The 19420-nt window shown below is 39.2% G+C and overlaps 1 protein-coding gene and 1 long non-coding RNA gene across 8 annotated transcripts in view; both read left to right on the top strand.

The window, feature by feature from the left end:
* The window catches only part of pikfyve (phosphoinositide kinase, FYVE finger containing), a 132090-nt gene extending 125063 nt beyond the window's left edge, over nt 1–7027 (top strand). For all 4 annotated transcript variants that reach the window (XM_072261533.1, XM_072261532.1, XM_072261530.1 and 1 more), the window contains 5 exons: nt 860–963; nt 2102–2230; nt 2669–2930; nt 3446–3520; nt 4819–7027. In XM_072261533.1, the coding sequence (XP_072117634.1) occupies nt 860–963; nt 2102–2230; nt 2669–2930; nt 3446–3520; nt 4819–4934 (686 nt within the window). In that variant the 3' untranslated portion in view covers nt 4935–7027. The remainder of the gene's footprint in view (nt 1–859; nt 964–2101; nt 2231–2668; nt 2931–3445; nt 3521–4818) is intronic.
* Nucleotides 7028–14226: 7199 nt separating this feature from the next.
* On the top strand, nt 14227–18956 carry LOC140199433 (uncharacterized). 4 transcript variants are annotated; one of them, XR_011886417.1, is made up of 4 exons: nt 14227–14249; nt 14353–14376; nt 15596–15618; nt 18701–18956. It is a non-coding gene; the product is annotated as an uncharacterized lncRNA (long non-coding RNA). The 4 variants fall into 4 exon arrangements; XR_011886416.1 differs by lacking the exon at nt 14227–14249 and having other exon boundaries at nt 14345–14376; XR_011886419.1 differs by lacking the exons at nt 14227–14249; nt 14353–14376 and adding an exon at nt 14451–14471.
* The last annotated feature ends 464 nt before the right edge of the window (nt 18957–19420 follow it).

Here is a 19420-nt window from a genome sequence, read left to right as displayed (position 1 = left end):
TTTTCTGTGGTAAATTTGTAAAATGTTGATAATTTCATTAACATTATCTTCCTAAGTCCAAGTTATTTGCCTTGATGTTTTTAATAAATGAATAATTAGGTATTTTGCTCTTTAAATGGTATCATTCGTTTTTTTTTATTTGTATATGTACGTATTTTGATTTGGCCAGATGAGAAAATATCTTGTTGCAATGTTTAATTGAAAGAGCAAAATGATTGTATGTATATACATGTAAAGATGAGAGTGAAGAATAGTCATGTACCATACAGTCAGGTAAATAAGTTATTTTGGCTGGAGGAATAAGAATTCAAAGTGATCATTACACATTTAGAATTAGGTTAACTGTAATGTTAGATGGTTACAAAAAGAAGCCAAGGTTTGCTGATTTGAGAGATTTCCTCACTTATGCTTCCTCAAAACTTACACTTTTTTTTAATGACTCACAAGAGCTGCAATATTTCATAAATGAGAAATTCTCCAGATGCTGGAAATCCAAAGCAATACACACAAAATGCTGGAGCTCAGTAGGTCATGCAGAATCTATGGAAATGAATAAATGTTGGCGTTTCTGTCTGAGACCACCCTTCCAGATTGGAAAGGCAGTGCTGAAGAAGGGTCTCGGCCCGAAATGTCAGATCAGTGCCCCATGGTCATTTTGGTTTTATTAATGCAAGATGTTAGGTTACGGCAAAACGAACCACTTGTATCTGAAATAAACGAGGCCCTTTAAATTGAACTATTGGAATATGTGCTTGTAAGAACGTCTAACTATATAAAGCTAAGTTGGGATGTTAGATTTTTATTTTTTCAAGTTCAAATAACTTTATAAATTTCTTGGATTTATTTTACTTTTTTTTAGATGACCGCTTTATTCTGAAGCAGATGCCTCGCCTGGAAGTCCAATCTTTCCTCGATTTTGCTCCTCATTATTTTAATTATATTATAACTGCTGTTCAGCAAAAGGTAATTGCACCTGGTGGTGAGGATAAGTTATTTGCCGATCATGCCAAGTTATTTTATTTCTTGTGACATGGCATTTGATTCTAGTTACCTAGCCCACATAAGAGTTAATGCTGGAGGCATCTAGGAATGTGAGTAGTTGTTTCCCTCTGGCAATGATGACTAATTTATTATTCTTTGTGGGATTAGTAGTATGTGTGCTACATAAAGCAAACAAGTGCAATGTCTTTTCATTATTGTGAAAAATACAGCCCTGGAATCTCCTGTAAAGTCAGTGTCTTATTTTATCCTACAATTTCATTGGCTGTTGATGCTAATGGTCTCAACTTTAGAACATAGTTCCTGTAACAATATAGTGTTGCATTGAAGACACCCATCCTTTGGCACAAGGCGTACAATGGCGATTCAGGAGAAAAGAACGGGAATTGAGACATCACTGCAACAATCCATTAACAGCCAATGAAATTGTAGGATTGCCTGTCAAATGGTATTGCGTGCCTCAAATAAGACATTTAACAAAATTAGTTGGTAAATTGGTTTCTGCAGTGGCACAAATGCAAAGACCTTAGTTGGGACAACGTATCTTGTGTAGTTTTTGTCTCTTTATTAAATGGAGGATAAGTTTGATTTGAAGCGTATGCAACAGTGATTCACAAGATTTATTCCAAGACTAATAGGGCTGTTCTCTGTGGAGAGATTGAGTAGTATGGGAATATATTCTCTCATTTTTATGAGTCTTGCTAATGTAGATGCTGAGAATGTTTTCCTCGCATTGGTAAGTATAGAAATAGAAGGTCATGTCCCAGGACAAAGTAACCCTCAAAATGCTGGAGGAACACAGCAGATCGGGCAGCATCTATAGGCTCAGGACAAAGGATTGGCAACTAGATCTGAAATAAGATATTTTTTCACTCAGTTTTTTTTTGCTTTTGAAATTCTGTAGATTAGTGGACTGTAATGAGTTGGACACATATTTATGAAATTTTGGCTATGAAGGAAAGTTAGAGTTAGAATACTGAAAGCAGATTTGGAATGTTGTTTGGGCTACTGGTACTCTTTGTTACGTATTGCAGTACATTTTAATTTGGCATTAACATTACACATTTAATTTTCCCTTTCCCCTCCCCAATATGCAATACAGAGACCTACTGCACTGGCTAAAATTCTGGGGGTATATCGAATAGGCTACAAAAACTCTCAGAATAATACTGAGAAAAAGCTTGATCTTTTGGTTATGGAGAATCTTTTCTATGGAAGAAAAATGGCTCAGGTATGTAGCAGCAACATTTGAATATGGTTTGGGTCATTTTTGGTTTCTAATTCAAACATTTTCATAAGGTGTTGTATTTTGACTATGTTGAAGAACTGTGAAATTCAAAGAATTGTCAAATTAAAAACAATTGCTATATCCTGCTTTTTACCATAGCAATCTGTGGGTTATATAGGCACCAAAGTATATACATTTAGAATTCAAGTAGCATCAGTTGTTATTTAATTCTGATCCATTGAATAAACAGAAATGGTATGATATTTCTATAAAACGTTATCCATGCCAAAACTTTGAGCTACTAGCTAATGTCTGGTCCATGGAGGTTTTGAATTCTGCAGTTTTGCCATAATGCTCACTGCTTAGGTTCTTATTAAAGGCAAGCCCGAGTGTGTTTTTGAAAGTCCTTAAATAATTATTGATTTTTTTTTCCTCATACAGGTTTTTGATTTAAAAGGTTCGTTAAGAAATCGAAATGTTAAAACAGAAACTGGAAAGGAAACATGTGATGTGGTATTACTGGATGAAAACTTTCTAAAAATGATTCGTGATAATCCTCTATATATTCGATCGCACTGCAAATCTGTGCTGCGGGCATCCATTCATAGTGATGCATACTTTCTATCAAGCCACCTCATCATTGATTATTCCCTCCTTGTGGGCCGGGATGACACAAAAAATGAATTGGTTGTAGGAATTATTGGTAAGTAGAATATATAATTGTTTATGAATTTACCCTGTTATGCTAACATTAAACTTTAATGCAATTTGAACATTGTTACCTCTGCTTTATAAACCTGAGGTGAATCTGGATTCAAATTGTATAGAATAATAGATCTTCTTTCATGTCAGGGAAATACTTTGAACTTTCTTGGACACCGTTTGATTTAATGGCCGTGCAAAATGGAATATAGTCACATACATGGTTTCCATCCTGAGAGCTGTCTGTAAGCCAGTTTCTCTAAGTTCAGAAACATCAGTTTTATAACTAAAATTATGGTGGTATTCCACATACACTAACTATAATTATTCAATTTCATTGATTAGTTAAACTAGAATTTGTGTAAAGTCAGGTCATTCTTATCCTAGGGAGCCTGATACATTAGCCCAATAGATGTCACACTGAAAAAGCAACTAGTCTGTTTCTAAGTTTAGCCCTTGTTCTCAGGTTATTTTCCTGAAAGTAGCTTACTAATGCTTGTTTTTTTTTAATTTTAGATTATATCAGGACGTTTACTTGGGATAAAAAGCTTGAAATGGTTGTAAAGTCCACAGGCATCTTAGGTGGACAAGGTAAGTCTATAAGTGATTGTTTATAGATACTGTGTACAAATAGAGCTAATAATTAAAGCAAAATAAAAAACAAATGTATAGTATAGGATTAAAAACTTCAAATATTGTTCAACTGAGGCAAAACGAGGAATAATGTTCTTATTCTAGTTCTTACTATCCATTCATGCAATATTTTAGAAGAATTCAGCACATTTTCCATATACGATCCTACTTTTCACCAGAATAAAATGTACTAAACACAAAATGGGCACTCAAATCTTTCTTGCAAATTACTTTTTGTTTTTATTTAATTCAATTTTTGTTATTGTACTTTCCACTTCTCATTTTATGTTAAGAGACGTGTAGTTTCGCTTTTGTTGTTGCTCAATTGGAAATGTTAACAGTTTTCCTGGTTAAAATAACCAAGTACTACAGTATATCATGCAGATAGGAAGTGCAGCAAGATTTTCAGTATTTGAGTAATAAAGTGAAATCTTGATAAATATTTAGGATTCAAGTCTGCAGCGATTAGCAAAATGCTTTACAGCACCAGCGTTTGAAACATCAGGTCAATTTTTGTAAGGGTTTGTATGTTCTCCCCGTAACCATGTGGGCTTCCTCTAGGTGCTCCGGTCTTCTCCCATATTCCAAAGAGGTGCACAGGTTGGGGATAGTAAGTTGCGGGCGAGTTTGTTGGTGCTGGAAGCATAGCAACACTTACAGGCTGCCTCCAGGACATTGCAAATGATGCATTTCATTGTATGTTTTGATGTACATGTGGCAAATAAAACTAATCTTTATTATATTCAGATTTCATTTCCTGTATTTAAACAGTATCTGTTCGAGACCAGCACAAAATTAAATATCATTCAGTACACCATATTCTTCAGATCTACAGATTTTTAGTAATTTAAGTGTCTTGTTTCAAACAATTAGTTTTCATATCATTTCAATATTGTTCTGTATATAAATCTTGAATTGGGCACCACGGTAGCATAGCAGTTAATGCGACACTATTACAGCTTGGGGCAGCGGGAGTTCAATTCCAGCATCCTTTGTAATGTCCTTCCCATGAGTGCATGGATTTCCTCTGGCTGCTCCAGTTTCCTCCCACAGTCCAAAGACGTACCAGTTAGTAGCTTTGTTAATGATTGTAAATTGTCCTATGATAGGCTGGTGTTAACTAGGTGGTTTACTGGGCAGTGTGGCTCATTGTGTTGCAAGGGCCTGTTCCATGCTGTATCTCTAAAGTCAAATTTTTAAAAATTGAATCCCCTTCTTTTTAAAGAATTGATAATATTGTTAATTTCTTTGCACAGGAAAAATGCCAACTGTGGTTTCCCCAGAACTTTACCGAACACGGTTCTGCGAAGCAATGGACAAATATTTTCTAAAAGTGCCAGAACATTGGACAGGCCTAGGAGTGAATTGCTGAAAAAATAAGGCATTACTGAATGTATGCAAGTGAAGAGGAAACATTCCATGAGCTGCACTGCATTATTGTCAGAACAATAATGTTTCATTATGGTATTGAAAAGGAACAGGAAGAAATCATTTGCCAGTTTCACCGAAGAATTCTTAACTTTGAAGTTATGTTTGGATGAATGAAAATTCTTCAGAAAAGTACTTAGTATTTCAAATGGTTCAATTTGAGGGTATTAAATGAGACTTGCAAAGCTTAAATTTTGGTTTTACTTTGTGCTTAAAAAATTCTATGATAATGTTTCAATTAATTGAGGGTTTATCGGACAGAAGCATACACCTGCTTTCAGATGATTGATTCAGTACCTGCACACGCGTGCATTGTAGTTGCAATTTCTACATTTCACAAGAATTATAAAGAGCATGTTATATATGGGGTATTTTTAAAAAGCTTCTCCAGAGTGTGGGAGCAATAAAAAAAACTTACTCCTTCAGTATTTGTACTTAGGCTGTAAGTAAGAGTTAATGAATTTCAGTGTTGACTTACCTGTCCCACTGCAATATGCAGCTGCAAGAAAGATGGAGCTCAAAGTAAGTTCTCAAAATATAGAGATGTTGCCATAATTTTTTGCTTTTTAAAGAACTTTTCATTGTAGTATTTATTAAATTGTTGCACTTTGTATATTATTGCTCTAACACGGGTACAGAAATAGATTTGTAAATAGTGCTAAAAATAACAAATGTTGTGGGTTTTCTTGTGCTCCTGTTTCATGCAATGTCTTTTTAGAACTGAAACCTGAAAGAATCATAAATCAAGTTAATACAATGGCTATTAATGGTGCACCTTGAAAAGTTGTTCAGAAACAGATTATTTGCATTTAAAATATGAATTTAATTATGAAGTAAAATTCATTTCAGAGGCTTGTTAATGAGAAATATTAGCAAAACTTTCCCCAGAAATCTGGAGTAGCGATGTATAGCTGTCAGTAGATTCTATAATGTGTTTTATGATGCTCAAAATAGGTTAATTTATTCAAAACCTTATTGATACTTTTGAAAAAAAACTATAGTGCATATTACAATAAAATATTAAGAGCAAAAGTATGACAAATTACTCAACTTTTTTGTTGTTGACGACTTTAAGTTTGTTTTGTTTGGCCACCTGCCGTGCCATTTTAAACTATCAGGTTTTTTCAAGTGCTAGGGCATTCAAATTACTGAAACTTGGCAGAATTTTTTTCTCTAGCACTTAATTTACATTTGTAAAGCAAGTGTTTTTTTCCCTGGTATTTAAGCGCAATGTAATTTAAGTGCTAGAAAATAATCTGCCAAATATCTGTAATTAGTACAGGGCAGTTACATTTGTAATCTAAACACTATAAATTCTGTGAGTTTTTGTGCTGGTTTGCATACTAAATTCTTTCTGTCACTCATGAAAATAGATTTCATCTATCCCACAAGCCAAAGTGCCTCATTCCCCCTCTAATGTCAATAGATACACAGCAAGCAGTCCCAGAGATGAACTAGAGGCCTCATCTTCCCTTATTGGGATGTATCACCTGCTCACACATGAGTTTGGTAAGGGTGAAATTAAAAAAGGCAAACAGAGACTGATAAACTGCACAAACACTACCACCAGCCTATAGGGCCAAACAGTTTGTTTCTGCACCCTGGTAATGAATATCTTCATTGATATTGAGGGAGAGTGAAAATCTCAAATTTCATTTAATATTACATAGATATGAAGTCATGTTTCAACACAAATATATACATGTAACATTTTCTATTATTAATATGAAATAATTAAGATATTTTTCTTTTGATAATTCTCAACAAAACATTAACTGTTAAGACATTGTTATTTCCTCTGGATTATGAAGCTACCATGGAACCATATCCAGCCTATGTTTTGCTGCTAGTTTTAGATTATCTATGTCTGACATGGTATTTTTGAAACAGTACAATAATTTCAAAAGATGTTTTTACACTCACTTTCTGTTTATGAAATGTTGGACCTTAATTTTCTGGAAACTTGGCATTATAGTGGTGATGCATTAATAGTGAAGCTGTACCTCATTTGTAAAATTTCCTGGAAATAATGGAATAAATGAGTTATGCTATTGGTTGCATTGACCCATATTTTGTTGGGGCATTCACATAACTCTACAGTTAGCTTCACTTAAGTCAATAAAATGTGCTTTAATTGCACAACTCATTTTTTCAGTACCAAAACAGAATTTCCAGAAGTTGGGTGAGCTTGCAACATTGCACGTTCCTCCCTCTGATTCCCTAGACATGGCAACAGAACTTGTGCTATGTGAGTATTTATAAGCTCTTTGTCAATTGTGTTTTAGGAAATGCGGTCTGTGAACTTGCGGAGAATTTGGAAGAGTCATCTGTTGTATAAGTGGGATGATGTCTAAGGCTACATCCACACTATGCCGGATAATTTTGAAAATGCCAGTTTCAAGTGAAAATGACAGGCGTACACACTAAGCGTTTTTCAAAATATCCCTGTCCACACTAACACGGATATTTGGGCGAATCTCCTGAACTGGGCACGTGCAGGACACACAGAAAACAAGTGAAGAACTCTTCTGGCTTCAGTCTCGTTGCCTTCTGTTCTGAAATTGTTAGGTTCTGCGAAGCGCAGAATCAAATATCGCTGTGATGATTGTACACTCTAGTATCAATTGTTTGGTGACAAAGTAGTAGTAATAATAATAAGAAGAAGAAGAAGAAAACAATGAAATGCCGCGCTGCCGCCATCTTTCCAGCACGTCATGACGGCGGTTTTAAAAAGCTCTGGTTACCCCATATACACTGCAACGGATATTAAATGTTTTCAGACTTATTCACTCTGGAGACCGTTACTGAAAACCTCTGTTTTCAGGGGATGAAAACACCGTTTTAGTGTGGACAGAGAGTCAAAACGAAGAGAAAAAGCTTTGTTTTCAAAATTATCCGGTGTAGTGTGGACGTAGCCTAAATCTATTGTGCATGATATAAATCGCTGTCAGCAAGAAGTGTCAAAGGTAACATGTAACATTTCACCTTGTGCCTTCTGGCTTTTAAGAAGATGCACACTATATGCCATCTTTGATGAGATGTATGATGTTCTAGTTTCTGCTTTATAGCAACCAGTTGATCTTCAGTTCATTACCAGCAAGCGATATGGAGAAACAGAAGAGGAGAGAACATGAAGATCAAGGAGAATGGGAGAGAATATGAAGGTTTGGACATTTTCACTTTCCACCTTTGTCACCCTTCAGATATAGTCTGTCTCATACCAAAATTGCAGTGGTTGAATTTTACCTACACTGCTTGAGAGGCAGCAGTCTATGGCAGGGTTTTCTCAACTTACAAAGCCAAAGGAACATTGGCCAAGAAAATTTCAACAGTTGGAGTGGGAATTTATTGGAATTGTACTGGGAGGAGGAAATACAAAGAGTTGAAGTTGCATGTGGTTGTACAGGTTAAAGTGTTGCACAGTTAGATTAAATTTCTACAATATAACATGAACAGTATTTGTTTGCACATCGCATTTTCGTTAACGCTTAAGCAAGTGGCTTCTCAGTGTGCAAGATGGTAAGATATGGATGTTGGTATCTTTGAGTCTTGTCCTCAAATTAGAAGTCATTTTCCAGTAGGTCATTTGCAAACCTCCATAGTTCGTTGGTGATTTGCTTTACTCCACTATAAACTTTGTAAAACTGTAGTTTGAGGAAGTGCTGTATTTGCTAATGAATTGCTAATTGCAGTCCGGCCCAAGTCCCAACACCCAGCATTGCGCCATGACTGCAGTCCCAGAACTTTTCAAGCCTTTCATATTCATCTTGGATTGTATCATCAACAATTTTTTCCTATTCTTTAAGCTGTCTTTTCCCTTCCTCTGAATGAGTAGCCATATAAAAACAGTGCAGAAACAACAGTAGTTATCTCAATTAACTGGAGAAGTACTGCCAATGTGAAATCCTCCGAATCTATTGGCCAATTACTTTATCACTGTCAGCATCCTCTTCTGCAACTGTGTGGGTTTCTCCCAGCTGCTTTGATTTCCTCCCACATTTTAAGCTACATGGGCTGGAAGGTCTCTTGGCTCTGTGGCAAAGTTTGCAGATGATATGAAAATAGGTGGAGGGCTAGGAAGTGCCAAGGAAGCAATGTGATTGCAGCAGGACTTAAATTGGAAGAATGGGCAAAAATGTGGCAGATGGAATATAATGTTGGGAAATGTATGATGATGCATTTTGGTAAAAGGAACGATAGTACAGACTATTATCTAAATGGGGAGAAGGTTCAAACATCAGAGATGCAGAGGAACTTCGGAGTCCTCTTGCAAGACTCCCAGAAAGTTAATTTACAGGTTGAGTCTGTGGTAAAAATGGCAAATGCAATGTTGGCATTTATTTCAAGGGGAATCGAATATAAAAGCAAGGAGGTAATGCTGAACCTTCATAAGACACTAGACGGGGTAGACTTGGAGTATTGTTAACAGTTCTGGGCCCCATATCTCGGAAGGGAATTGTTGTCACTGGAGAGAGTCCAGAGGAGGTTCACAAGGATGATTTGGGGAATGAAGGGTTAACATATGAGGAGTGTTTGGTAGCTTTGGGCCTGTACTCACTGGAATCTAGAAGAATGTGCAGGGATCTCATTGAAGTCTACCAAATGCTGAAAGGACTAGATAGGGTGGATGTTTCCCTTGGAGGAGGTATTCAGAACTGGAGGGCACAGGCTCAAAACTGAGGGGTGACCCTTTGGAACAAGGGTAAGGGGGAATTTATTTTGGCCAGAGTAGTGAATCTGTGGAATGCTCTGCCACAGACTGCGGTGGAGGCCAAGTCCGTAGGTATATTTAAGTTGGAAGTTGATCATTTCCTTAGGGCACCTAAGGATATGGCATGAAGGCAGGTGTATGGCATTGAGTGAAATCTGGGATCAGCCATGATGGAATGGCAGAGCAGACTCAATGGGCTGAATGGTCCAAATTTGCTCCTATGTCTTTATGGTCTTGAATAATCAATCTGCCCAAGTGCTGGCGGGCAGTATGAGAATTGTGAAGGAATGGGAAGTTAATAGGCACGTGAGAGAGATTAGATTACAGAGAAATGTGGGGAACAGAACTCATGGAATTGCTCTGAGATCCCATATAGCCTCAATGTGCAGAATGGCTACCTTCTACATGATAAGAATATGAAATGTAAATATTAAGTATTGTCATGCAGGATGCATCATCTGTGTGCTGCCCTGTATCAAAACTGAAAGAGCATCCCCGGGCGTGAGGTTGGATTGTTTTAAGTACCAAGCCAATTGGAGCGGTCAAGAATGGCTTTCGGCTGGGTGGCGTGGTTTATGCCTGGGGTTTTTCGTTGCGGTAGGGCTCCGGTCCTAATGCGAGTCACAATCCACTGTTTGGACAATTTAAAGGCCGGCCAGATAGACTGGAAAGGCAGGGTATCAGACAGAGGTGAGCATTGGGCCGATTTTGTTTGCTCTTCTGCGATGTTCACTCCACTCTCCACAGTGCTGAGGCTGAGACTGAGACTGCCCAGCTGCTGTGCTTTTTGTCTGTGAGCTCTGTGGGGATTTGCCCTGCTTATATGATGAGCTGAGGCCTGGGCCTACTTTAGGCATCTAGGATACAGAATTACCTCGAAGATGTTAGCAATATTCTTGGTAAATCTAGAAAGTTCTGTCATGGAATCCCCTAATCTGATCACTTCCATATTAGCCAGGACCCCAAATTTGGGCTGCCGCTACCATCTGGGGGGAATAATTCTTAGAGTGATTTTTGGCAAGGTATACACCCCTAGTGCTTGAAAATATAGCATTGCAGCAGTGGTAGCTTTCTTGCCTGCAAGAAGAACCTGGTGTGGACACTTGCGAGGCAAGCAGGTCCAGAGAATCAGACAATCCCAAGCTGGACTGGACTCAGCATCAGGGACCAAGAACCAATCTCACAAGATATTGTTGGGTATCTGCCAACCATCAATTCACCAGCCACAGGGTTGACCACAGTATTTGAAATCCTGAACCAATCAGAGCTAATCTAGAATGAACTTCATCTAGAAACAATTGTGGTAGTCATGGATCAAACACTCTATGCAAAAGCCACTGAAATTGCCTGGAAGCACAAAGAGCGCTTCTCCAACACTCTTCTCAGGATGGGGACATTCCATACCATATGTCTTAGCCATCCTAGGAAAGCGATTTCAGGATGCTGGTCTAGAGGATGTATGCATAGAGGTTGGAATTGTCGCAGAGGGGTCCGTCAATGCAGTTACTACTGGATTGCTATGCAATCTTCAAGGATGAGAGACTAGAGGAAGAACCACCAGCAAAGAAATTCCATGACCCAATGAAAACCAACAAGCTGAAAACATTCAGTGATATGTGTAACCATATAACATATAACAATTACAGCACAGAAACAAGCCATCTTGGCCTTTATAGTCCATGCCGAACTCTTACTTTCACCTAGTCCCACCGACTTGCACTCAGCCCATAACTCTCCATTCCTTTCCTGTCCATATATCTATCAAATCTAACTTTAAATAACAACATCGAGCCTGCCTCAACCACTTCTGCTGGAAGTTCGTTCCACACAGCTGCCACTCTCTGAGTAAAGAAGTTCCCCTTCATGTTACCCCTAAACTTTAGCCCTTTAACTCTCAACTCATGTCCTCTTGTTTGAATCTCCCTCACTCTCAATGGAAAAAGCCTATCCACATCAACTCTATCTATCCCCCTCATAATTTTAAATACCTCTATCAAGTCCCCCCTCAACCTTCTACGCTCCAAAGAATAAAGACCCAACTTGTTCAACCTTTCTCTGTACCTTAGGTGCTGAAACCCAGGTAACATTCTAGTAAATCTTCTCTGTACTCTCTCCATCTTGTTGACATCTTTCCTGTAATTCGGTGCTCAGAACTGTACACAATACTCCAAATTTGGCCTTACCAATGCCTTGTACAATTTTAAAATTACATTCCAACTCCTATACTCAATGCTCTGATTTGTAAAGGCCAGCATACCAAAAGCTTTCTTCACCACCCTATCGACATGAGATGCTACCTTCAGGGAACTATGCAGTATTATTCCTAGATCCCTCTGTTCTACTGCATTCTTTAATTCCCTACCATTTACCATGTATATCCTATTTTGATTAGTCCTACCAAAATGTAGCACCTCACATTTATCAGCATTAAACTCCATCTGCCATCTTTCAGCCCACTCTTCTAAGTGGTCTAAATCTCTCTACAAGCTTTGAAAACCTACTTCATTATCCACAACTCCATCTATCTTAGTATCATCTGCGTACTTACTAATCCAATTTACCACCCCATCATCCAGATCATTAACATATATATGACAAACAACATTGGACCCAGTACAGATCCCTGAGGCACACCACTAGACACCGTCCTCCAATCTGACACACAGTTATCCACCACTACTCTCTGTCATCTCCCATCCAGCCACTGCTGAATCCATTTCACTACTTTGATATTAATACCTAATGATTGAACTTTCCTAACTGACCTTCCGTGTGGAACCTTGTCAGAGGCCTTACTGAAGTCCATAGAGACAACATCCACTGCTTTATCCTCGTCAATCTCATAAGAAGAGAGACGTGAAATCAAATGGGAGGGCGATCATCTAGAAAGCAGACAGGTCTTTGTTTGGACACATCATAGTGATGGCATCTACATATGGAGGATATCCTTTCTCTCCTGTATGCCCCAAAGGCATCGACCACCAAGGTCAATGAGCTCAGGTATCACCTTTTCTGTGCCAAAAAAGGTGAAATTGAAAGTCATCAACTCCCGCCGTGCAAGGACTGCTTAACAAAACATGCACAGTGAGCCAACTACCAGGCTGGTATTTGGAGAAGGACTCACAAGTGCCAAGCCCTGTTGGCAGAGGATGGAAGATGGAGAGAGAAGAGGAAGCTGAACAGTTGGTGGTGCACTGGATGGAAGGCCAGCCAGCACCTGATGCTGTCCTGGATCTACGGGCCTGTAACTGTACAAAAAAAAAGTTAACTCCCAAGATGCATACATCAAAGTTGCTGGTGAACGCAGCAGGCCAAGCAGCATCTGTAGGAAGAGGTGCAGTCAACATTTCAGAAGGGTCTCGGCCTGAAACGTTGACTGCACCTCTTCCTACAGGTGCTGCTTGGCCTGCTGCATTCACCAGCAACTTTGATGTGTGTTGCTTGAATTTCCAGCATCTGCAGAATTCCTGTTGTTCACTCCCAAGATGTATGTGTGTTGCAAATGGCCTCATTGTTTTAATCTGATACAAAAATATGGAAAATATCATGACATTGATAAAACTCCAGAAATCTCTCCAAATGAGGTTTTTTACCTTTTGTGGGGTGGGGTGGGGTAACATTTTCTGCTGTACTGATGTTAATATGGAATATATACAAAAAGTGATTACTTGTTTGAAGTAATAAAGCTATCCCTGGTGCAATGCTATCACATGTTTTCTTACTCTATAGAGATGTATACCTTGCCAAAAATCACTATGAGCTTATTCCGCTCAGATGGTACCGACCAACCCTACTATCAACCAAACAACGGACAACTCATGTCTGGGAAGCTATTCAGCATTTCTGGTCTCTCTAATGGGAAGAGCATGGGCTGTGCCGAAATAGCTGAAACTTTCAACGTTTCACGCTTCTCTTGTGATAACTTTTAATGGTCTCCCTGCACTCGGGATTCTTGCAAAGAACATTTCCAGTAATTTGCAACACCATCTTCTTTTAACTTTAACAGTGAATTAGAAAAATCTACCAAATGACACCAAGGATGCTTCTTGCCTGCACGCTGCACTCCCTCGATAGCTAGAATGTCCTTCAAGTTTGGAGACCAAATATATTTTAATATATTTAAAATATAAGATATATTTTGCTTGCATTGCCAACTGTGCAGATCATTCCATTCACTGGTGCATTAAGATAGTACAACATGAAAACAGACTGTTGCAGATCGCCAGATAATGTGCAAGAGCGATAGCGAATTAGATTGAGAGATCACGAATTCACTTTTATACGATAGACTCTTCCATAATTTTTGACTTTTTGTTTGTGTGTCGTTGCGGTATTTCAGATTTCAAGCATCTGCAACTTACTTTCAATTATGATTGCTCATGACATGGAGAACCACTGCGCGCATCGCTTTAGGGAGTTTGGGAATGCGCGCGCACGCACGGACCAGCGCGTTAGTCAGGGCTGAGCCGAGGGTCGGTGCGCATGCGTCATGCTCATATATCCCGGCGAGCTTCGCGCGCTTCCGTCTTTCGGTGCTCGGGTTGTCAGGTGAGCGGTTGCTCGGGCTTTGTGTCCATCGCAATCCGACCTATATCGGCCCTTTAATCCAACCATCTGACTTCGCTAACCCCATTTACCTTTTCTTTTGCAGGTCCCTGTCGATATGCGAGCCAAGGTAAGAATCGATATCGATTTAAAACATTGTTGAGCAGTTGTAGGCCTGGGCTGATGGGCGAGACCAGGGCCTATTATTCAGGGGTGCTGGGCCTAGTGAGTACTGATACAAGGCCTGGGCTATTCCTCTCCATTCTCCGAAGAATGTTCCTCGGCCCGCTGTGTTCCTCCTGTGGATATTTTGTATGTCCTGCGGCTTGTTGTATGAACTGGTCTGGCTTGTGTAGATGGCCTGATGGTTAGTCACTATGGTGACTACTGGATGCTTGTGAGATTGATTGCCTTTTGTCAGTGTTTGCTGCCCCAATTCTAGCTTGCATGTGGTGCTTTTAGGGCAGTTAATGCTTTCTCAGGGGTACAATTGGCAAAATGTCTTAATTCCCACTTATGAGTATTTGGGAATAATCACGCTAATAGAGTTTTGCATTGTGACTTTTAACATAATCTCCACGTGCCCATCCCCCCCCCACCGGCTCTAATACTTTACTCGCTCACTTTCTCTGATATTAGTAAGCTCATTTGTGAAGCATGTTGTTTGGAAGGAGTTGTTGGTAGAGATGTATGTATTTAAGACACTTAAATGGTTAGATGGATGTGGGCGAAAGGAAGGTAAATGAAAATTGGATTGTTATTGTCACCTAGAGATACGGTGAAAAGAATGTCTTATTCACATTCTTCACCATGTGTTCTATATGTGCTGTTGGTAATGTGTTTTGTGCCTTTGCCCCAGAGGAACACTTTTGTTTGGTTTATTCAGGAATAGTTGAATAATAATTACGCATAAGAGGTGTAGATGGAGGGTGCAACCGAGGGGGTATACTTCTAAGGAGATTGGAGGAAAGTATAGAGAGGACATCAGAGGTAAGTAGAGGGATGGATGTGTGAAATGCCATGGATGGTGATGAAGCAGATATATTAAGGACATTTACGAAACATTTATAGAGGCATGGAGATAGAAAAATGAGGCTGCTGTAGGAGAGGAGGATTAGATTGATCTTGGAACAGGTTAGAAGGTTGGCACAACATTGTGGGCTGAAGCGTCTGTGCAGTTCACCATACTATGCTGGTAAGATGCTTTCTACAGTGTATCAATTAACACTGGTAAGATTAGATGGACATAACTTTTTAACCTGTAGAAGTGAACATTCTTGGCTGTGGTATTTTGTAGCTTGACCACCAGCAGTTTATTGCATTTTTAACTTGTTTTTTTTATTTTTCAGTGGCGGAAGAAGCGAATGCGCAGGTATGTGATACAGCGATTACTGTGAAATGTGGCAGTCTCTGAGTGGCATGAATTTTTTTGTGGCCAAAGAGTCAAATGTTTGGATTGCAATTAATTTCACATTTTAAGTGCCTTTTGATACATTCATGGGTATTGAGATTGGAAAATGTGTAATCCAGATTTCCCAGGTGTAAATCTTGATCATGGACTAGGCCAGTGTTTTAGAATAAAAGTAAACCGTTACGAAAGGTATTTAGTATTAAGAGCACAGATCATGGAATCGATGAGATTGCATCACAAGGCCATCCAGCTCTGTTCCTGCAAACTCATTGAATTGCAAACATCAAATTAATGTGGGTTTGTCAGGGATATTGAGGAATGTGGAGTTGGGTATTTATGTGCCAGCCTGTGTTTGCTTAAAGGTTTATTCTGAATGTCTTGTCTGCTGTCTTGAGTCGAGTTGGCTTTTTTTGAAGTAGTGTTGGATAGAATAGTGGGAGCACTTTGCACACAAGACTTCCTTTGTGGAAAGAAAAGTTAATGTTTAACGTGGCCCCTATCTGGTGGTGTCTTGGAGCAAAGGCATCAGAATCAGGTTTATTATCACCAGCATGTGGTTTGAAATTTGTTAACTTAGCAGCATTTCAATGCAATACATAAGAAATAAACAAGTAAATCAATTACATGTATAGAATAGATTATTTAAAAACGTGCAAAAGCAAATACTGTATATTAAAAAAGTGAGGTAGTGTCCAAAGCTTCAAAGTCCATTCAGGAATCAGATGGCAGAGCGGAAGAAGCTGATTCTGAATCGCTGAGTGTGTGCCTTCAGGCTTCTAGTCATAGTCATACTTTATTGATCCCAGGGGGAAATTGGTTTACAGTTGCACCATAAATAATAAATAGTCATATAGTCATTCTGTAACTCCTACCTGATGGTAACTGAGAAACGGGCATGCCCTGAGTGCCAGAGGTCTTTAATAATGGATGCTGTCGTTCTGAGACACCGCTCCCTAAAGATGTCCTGGGTACTTTGTAGGCTAGTGCCCAAGATGGAGCTGACTAGATTTACAACCCTCTGCAGCTTCTTTTGGTCCTGTGCAGTAAGCCCTCCATACCAGACAGTGATTTATTGTTCCATGGATGTTGCCTAACCTGAGTGTTTCTAGCATTTTCCATCTTCACATCTGTAGCTTTTGACTTTTCATATCATCTGGGTGTTTAACTTGTTGCTTTAAATTACCTTGTTAGTGTAGGTTGGCAGCAGAAAGAATTGAATTAAAGTTGGGATAAATTTGGAAGATGAAGTTGAGTTTCAGGGAGATAAGGAGAGGGCACATGGCTAATGGTTTGCTGGGAACCAGCATGGGCTGAATGATAACCTCATGTTACTGTAGATACAGACACTGCAGTGCTGTGTGAAGACATTCAGCCCCTAACCTTTTGTTCACATAAATGAGTAATACAGCCTAGGATTCTGATCATTTTAACTGATAACATTTATTTGTGATCATCATGCTCCTTTTTCCACAGCAGAGCTCTAAAACTAGCAAAAAAGGAAGTAGCATCAAAAATCAAAAGCTAGAATGCCAGCAATTCAGGAGTACCTCCTTTCTCTCTCTCTCTCTCTCCCCCCCCCCCCCCAACAATACTTAACCCAGTACTCTCAGATCTATTACAGCCGGTAGTCTTATTAGCTTTGCACAACAGGATCGAGCAATATTTTCCCATTCCTCTTTGCAAAGTTGCTCAGGCTGTACCACACACATCAAAGTTGCTGGTGAACGCAGCAGGCCAGGCAGCATCTCTAGGAAGAGGTACAGTTGACGTTTCAGGCCGAGACCCTTCGTCAGGGTCTCAGCCTGAAACGTCGACTGTACCTCTTCCTAGAGATGCTGCCTGGCCTGCTGCGTTCACCAGCAACTTTGATGAGTGTTGCTTGAATTTCCAGCATCTGCAGAATTCCTGTTGCTCAAGCTGTGCTAGGTTATTTGGGGAGCAGCAGTGGCCAGAGATTGATTAAGTTAAGGTCAGGATTGATTGGGCCATGCAGGGACATCAATTTTATTCATTTGAAGCCATTCCATGTCATTTGGGTTGTCCTGTTTAATCTTTCTGGCAGAGGCTGACAGGTTTTTATCCAAAATATCTATTTATCAGCATTTGTCTACATCAATCCTGACCAGATTTCCAGTCCCTGGTGCTGAAAAGTATCCCATAGCATGATGCTGCCTCCAGCGTACTTTACAGCAGGGATGGTGTTATCTGGCTGATGAGCAGTATTAATTTTATGCCACATGTACCACTTAGTGTTGACGCCAGAAAAGTTCCACTTTTTCTAATCTGGCCTCAAGACATTCCACATTTTTACCACATCTTTTAAGTGATGCTTTGTGAAGTCTGAGCCAGGGCTGCTTCCTTGTCACTCATCTGTAATACCCATTTTGTGTAAGGCCTTGGAGATTGTAGGCCAATGAACTTCATCTCCAGTTGCAGCTACTGTCTTCACGCTTGGGTGTGACTTGGCTTCAGTCTTAAAAGTGCCATTCTTTGGCAACTCAGTTCAGAGGGGAGGCCTGACCTCAGCAGTTTGGCTATTTTTCTCACTTTTTCATGGTGGTCTGTACTACCTCCAAAGTATGTTCAATGCCTTTGAGATGGTCTTGTCCAGATTTGTGCTTCTCTACTATCATTTCCCTGACTTGCCTTGAATGCTATTTTGTCTTGGATTTCGGTTTGGTCTGTTAAATCCACCATACTGTTGGACTTTATAGAGGGGAGGGGGTATACAAATGAGCTTCTAAGTTTTGATATCAGCAAATTGGTTAGGTAAAATACAGTATTGCACCTAAGGTAAGAGCACTGTAATTACAAAGGGGATGAATATTTTTGGTTTTGGTTTTTACTTGTTAATGAACTTGGAAGTTTCGGAATTTTTCTTTTGGTTTGACATGCACAATCTTCTGTAAATTAGCTCAAAAATCTTATAGTTTAAATTACTTGTGGGGCTGAATACTTTCCAAGGCATTGTAATGCCTCCTGTCTATAATCCTTTTCATTTTGTCTTAAGCTAAATCTCCAACTAATGTTTTCGATTTTACAGACTGAAGCGTAAAAGACGAAAGATGAGGCAGAGGTCCAGGTGAACTACTGCTGATGGTGCAGTGCTGATCAGGCTTTGTTGAATCTTGCATGGCAAATGGACTCTTGGACATTTCTGCTTATTGTTCCACTAAGATCAACAATATATACGGACGTCTTGGATACTGGTCATGAAAGATCCTGAACACCCTGAACATCGGTCTGTTTTAGTACTGTGCCATGATGTATAATAGCTACAAAATAAAAGATAAACTCAACCATTGTACATTGTTTCATTGTCCCCCAAGGGGATGTGCTCAATTTATTCCTTGCTATATATAGCAAGACAATCTATGTGGGGTTTTCCTTGAAATGGCTTATCAGCTAAATTAGTAATGGCATTTAAATATGCATGCTCTTCTACTGTGCAAAGAATTGTTTCATACTAAATGCTTGTTGATTGTCACACTCTGGAGAATTGATTTGCGCAGGTTGGTTGAAGGCATTAATGTAGATTGCAAAATTGCATGTTGTAATTTTAATTCTGAATTAAGATGTAAGTGTTAATATCAGATTTAATTCAAGTCAAGTGGCTTGTCCAGGGAAGTGAATTTTTGCACTGCAAATTTCGGGCTCAAAGGATTATTTGCTGGATTTTAGAGTAATGGTTATTTAGATTGGGTAGGAGATGCAACAAGTTTATTTTTTGTTAATTTCTATACTTGTAAAGGAACACCAGATG

Source organism: Mobula birostris, chromosome 6 (genome assembly GCF_030028105.1).
Source record: "Mobula birostris isolate sMobBir1 chromosome 6, sMobBir1.hap1, whole genome shotgun sequence".
NCBI classification, from domain to species: Eukaryota; Metazoa; Chordata; class Chondrichthyes; order Myliobatiformes; family Myliobatidae; genus Mobula; species Mobula birostris.
Note: the sequence above shows the minus strand (reverse complement) of the source record. Positions and strands in the feature narration are given on the sequence as shown.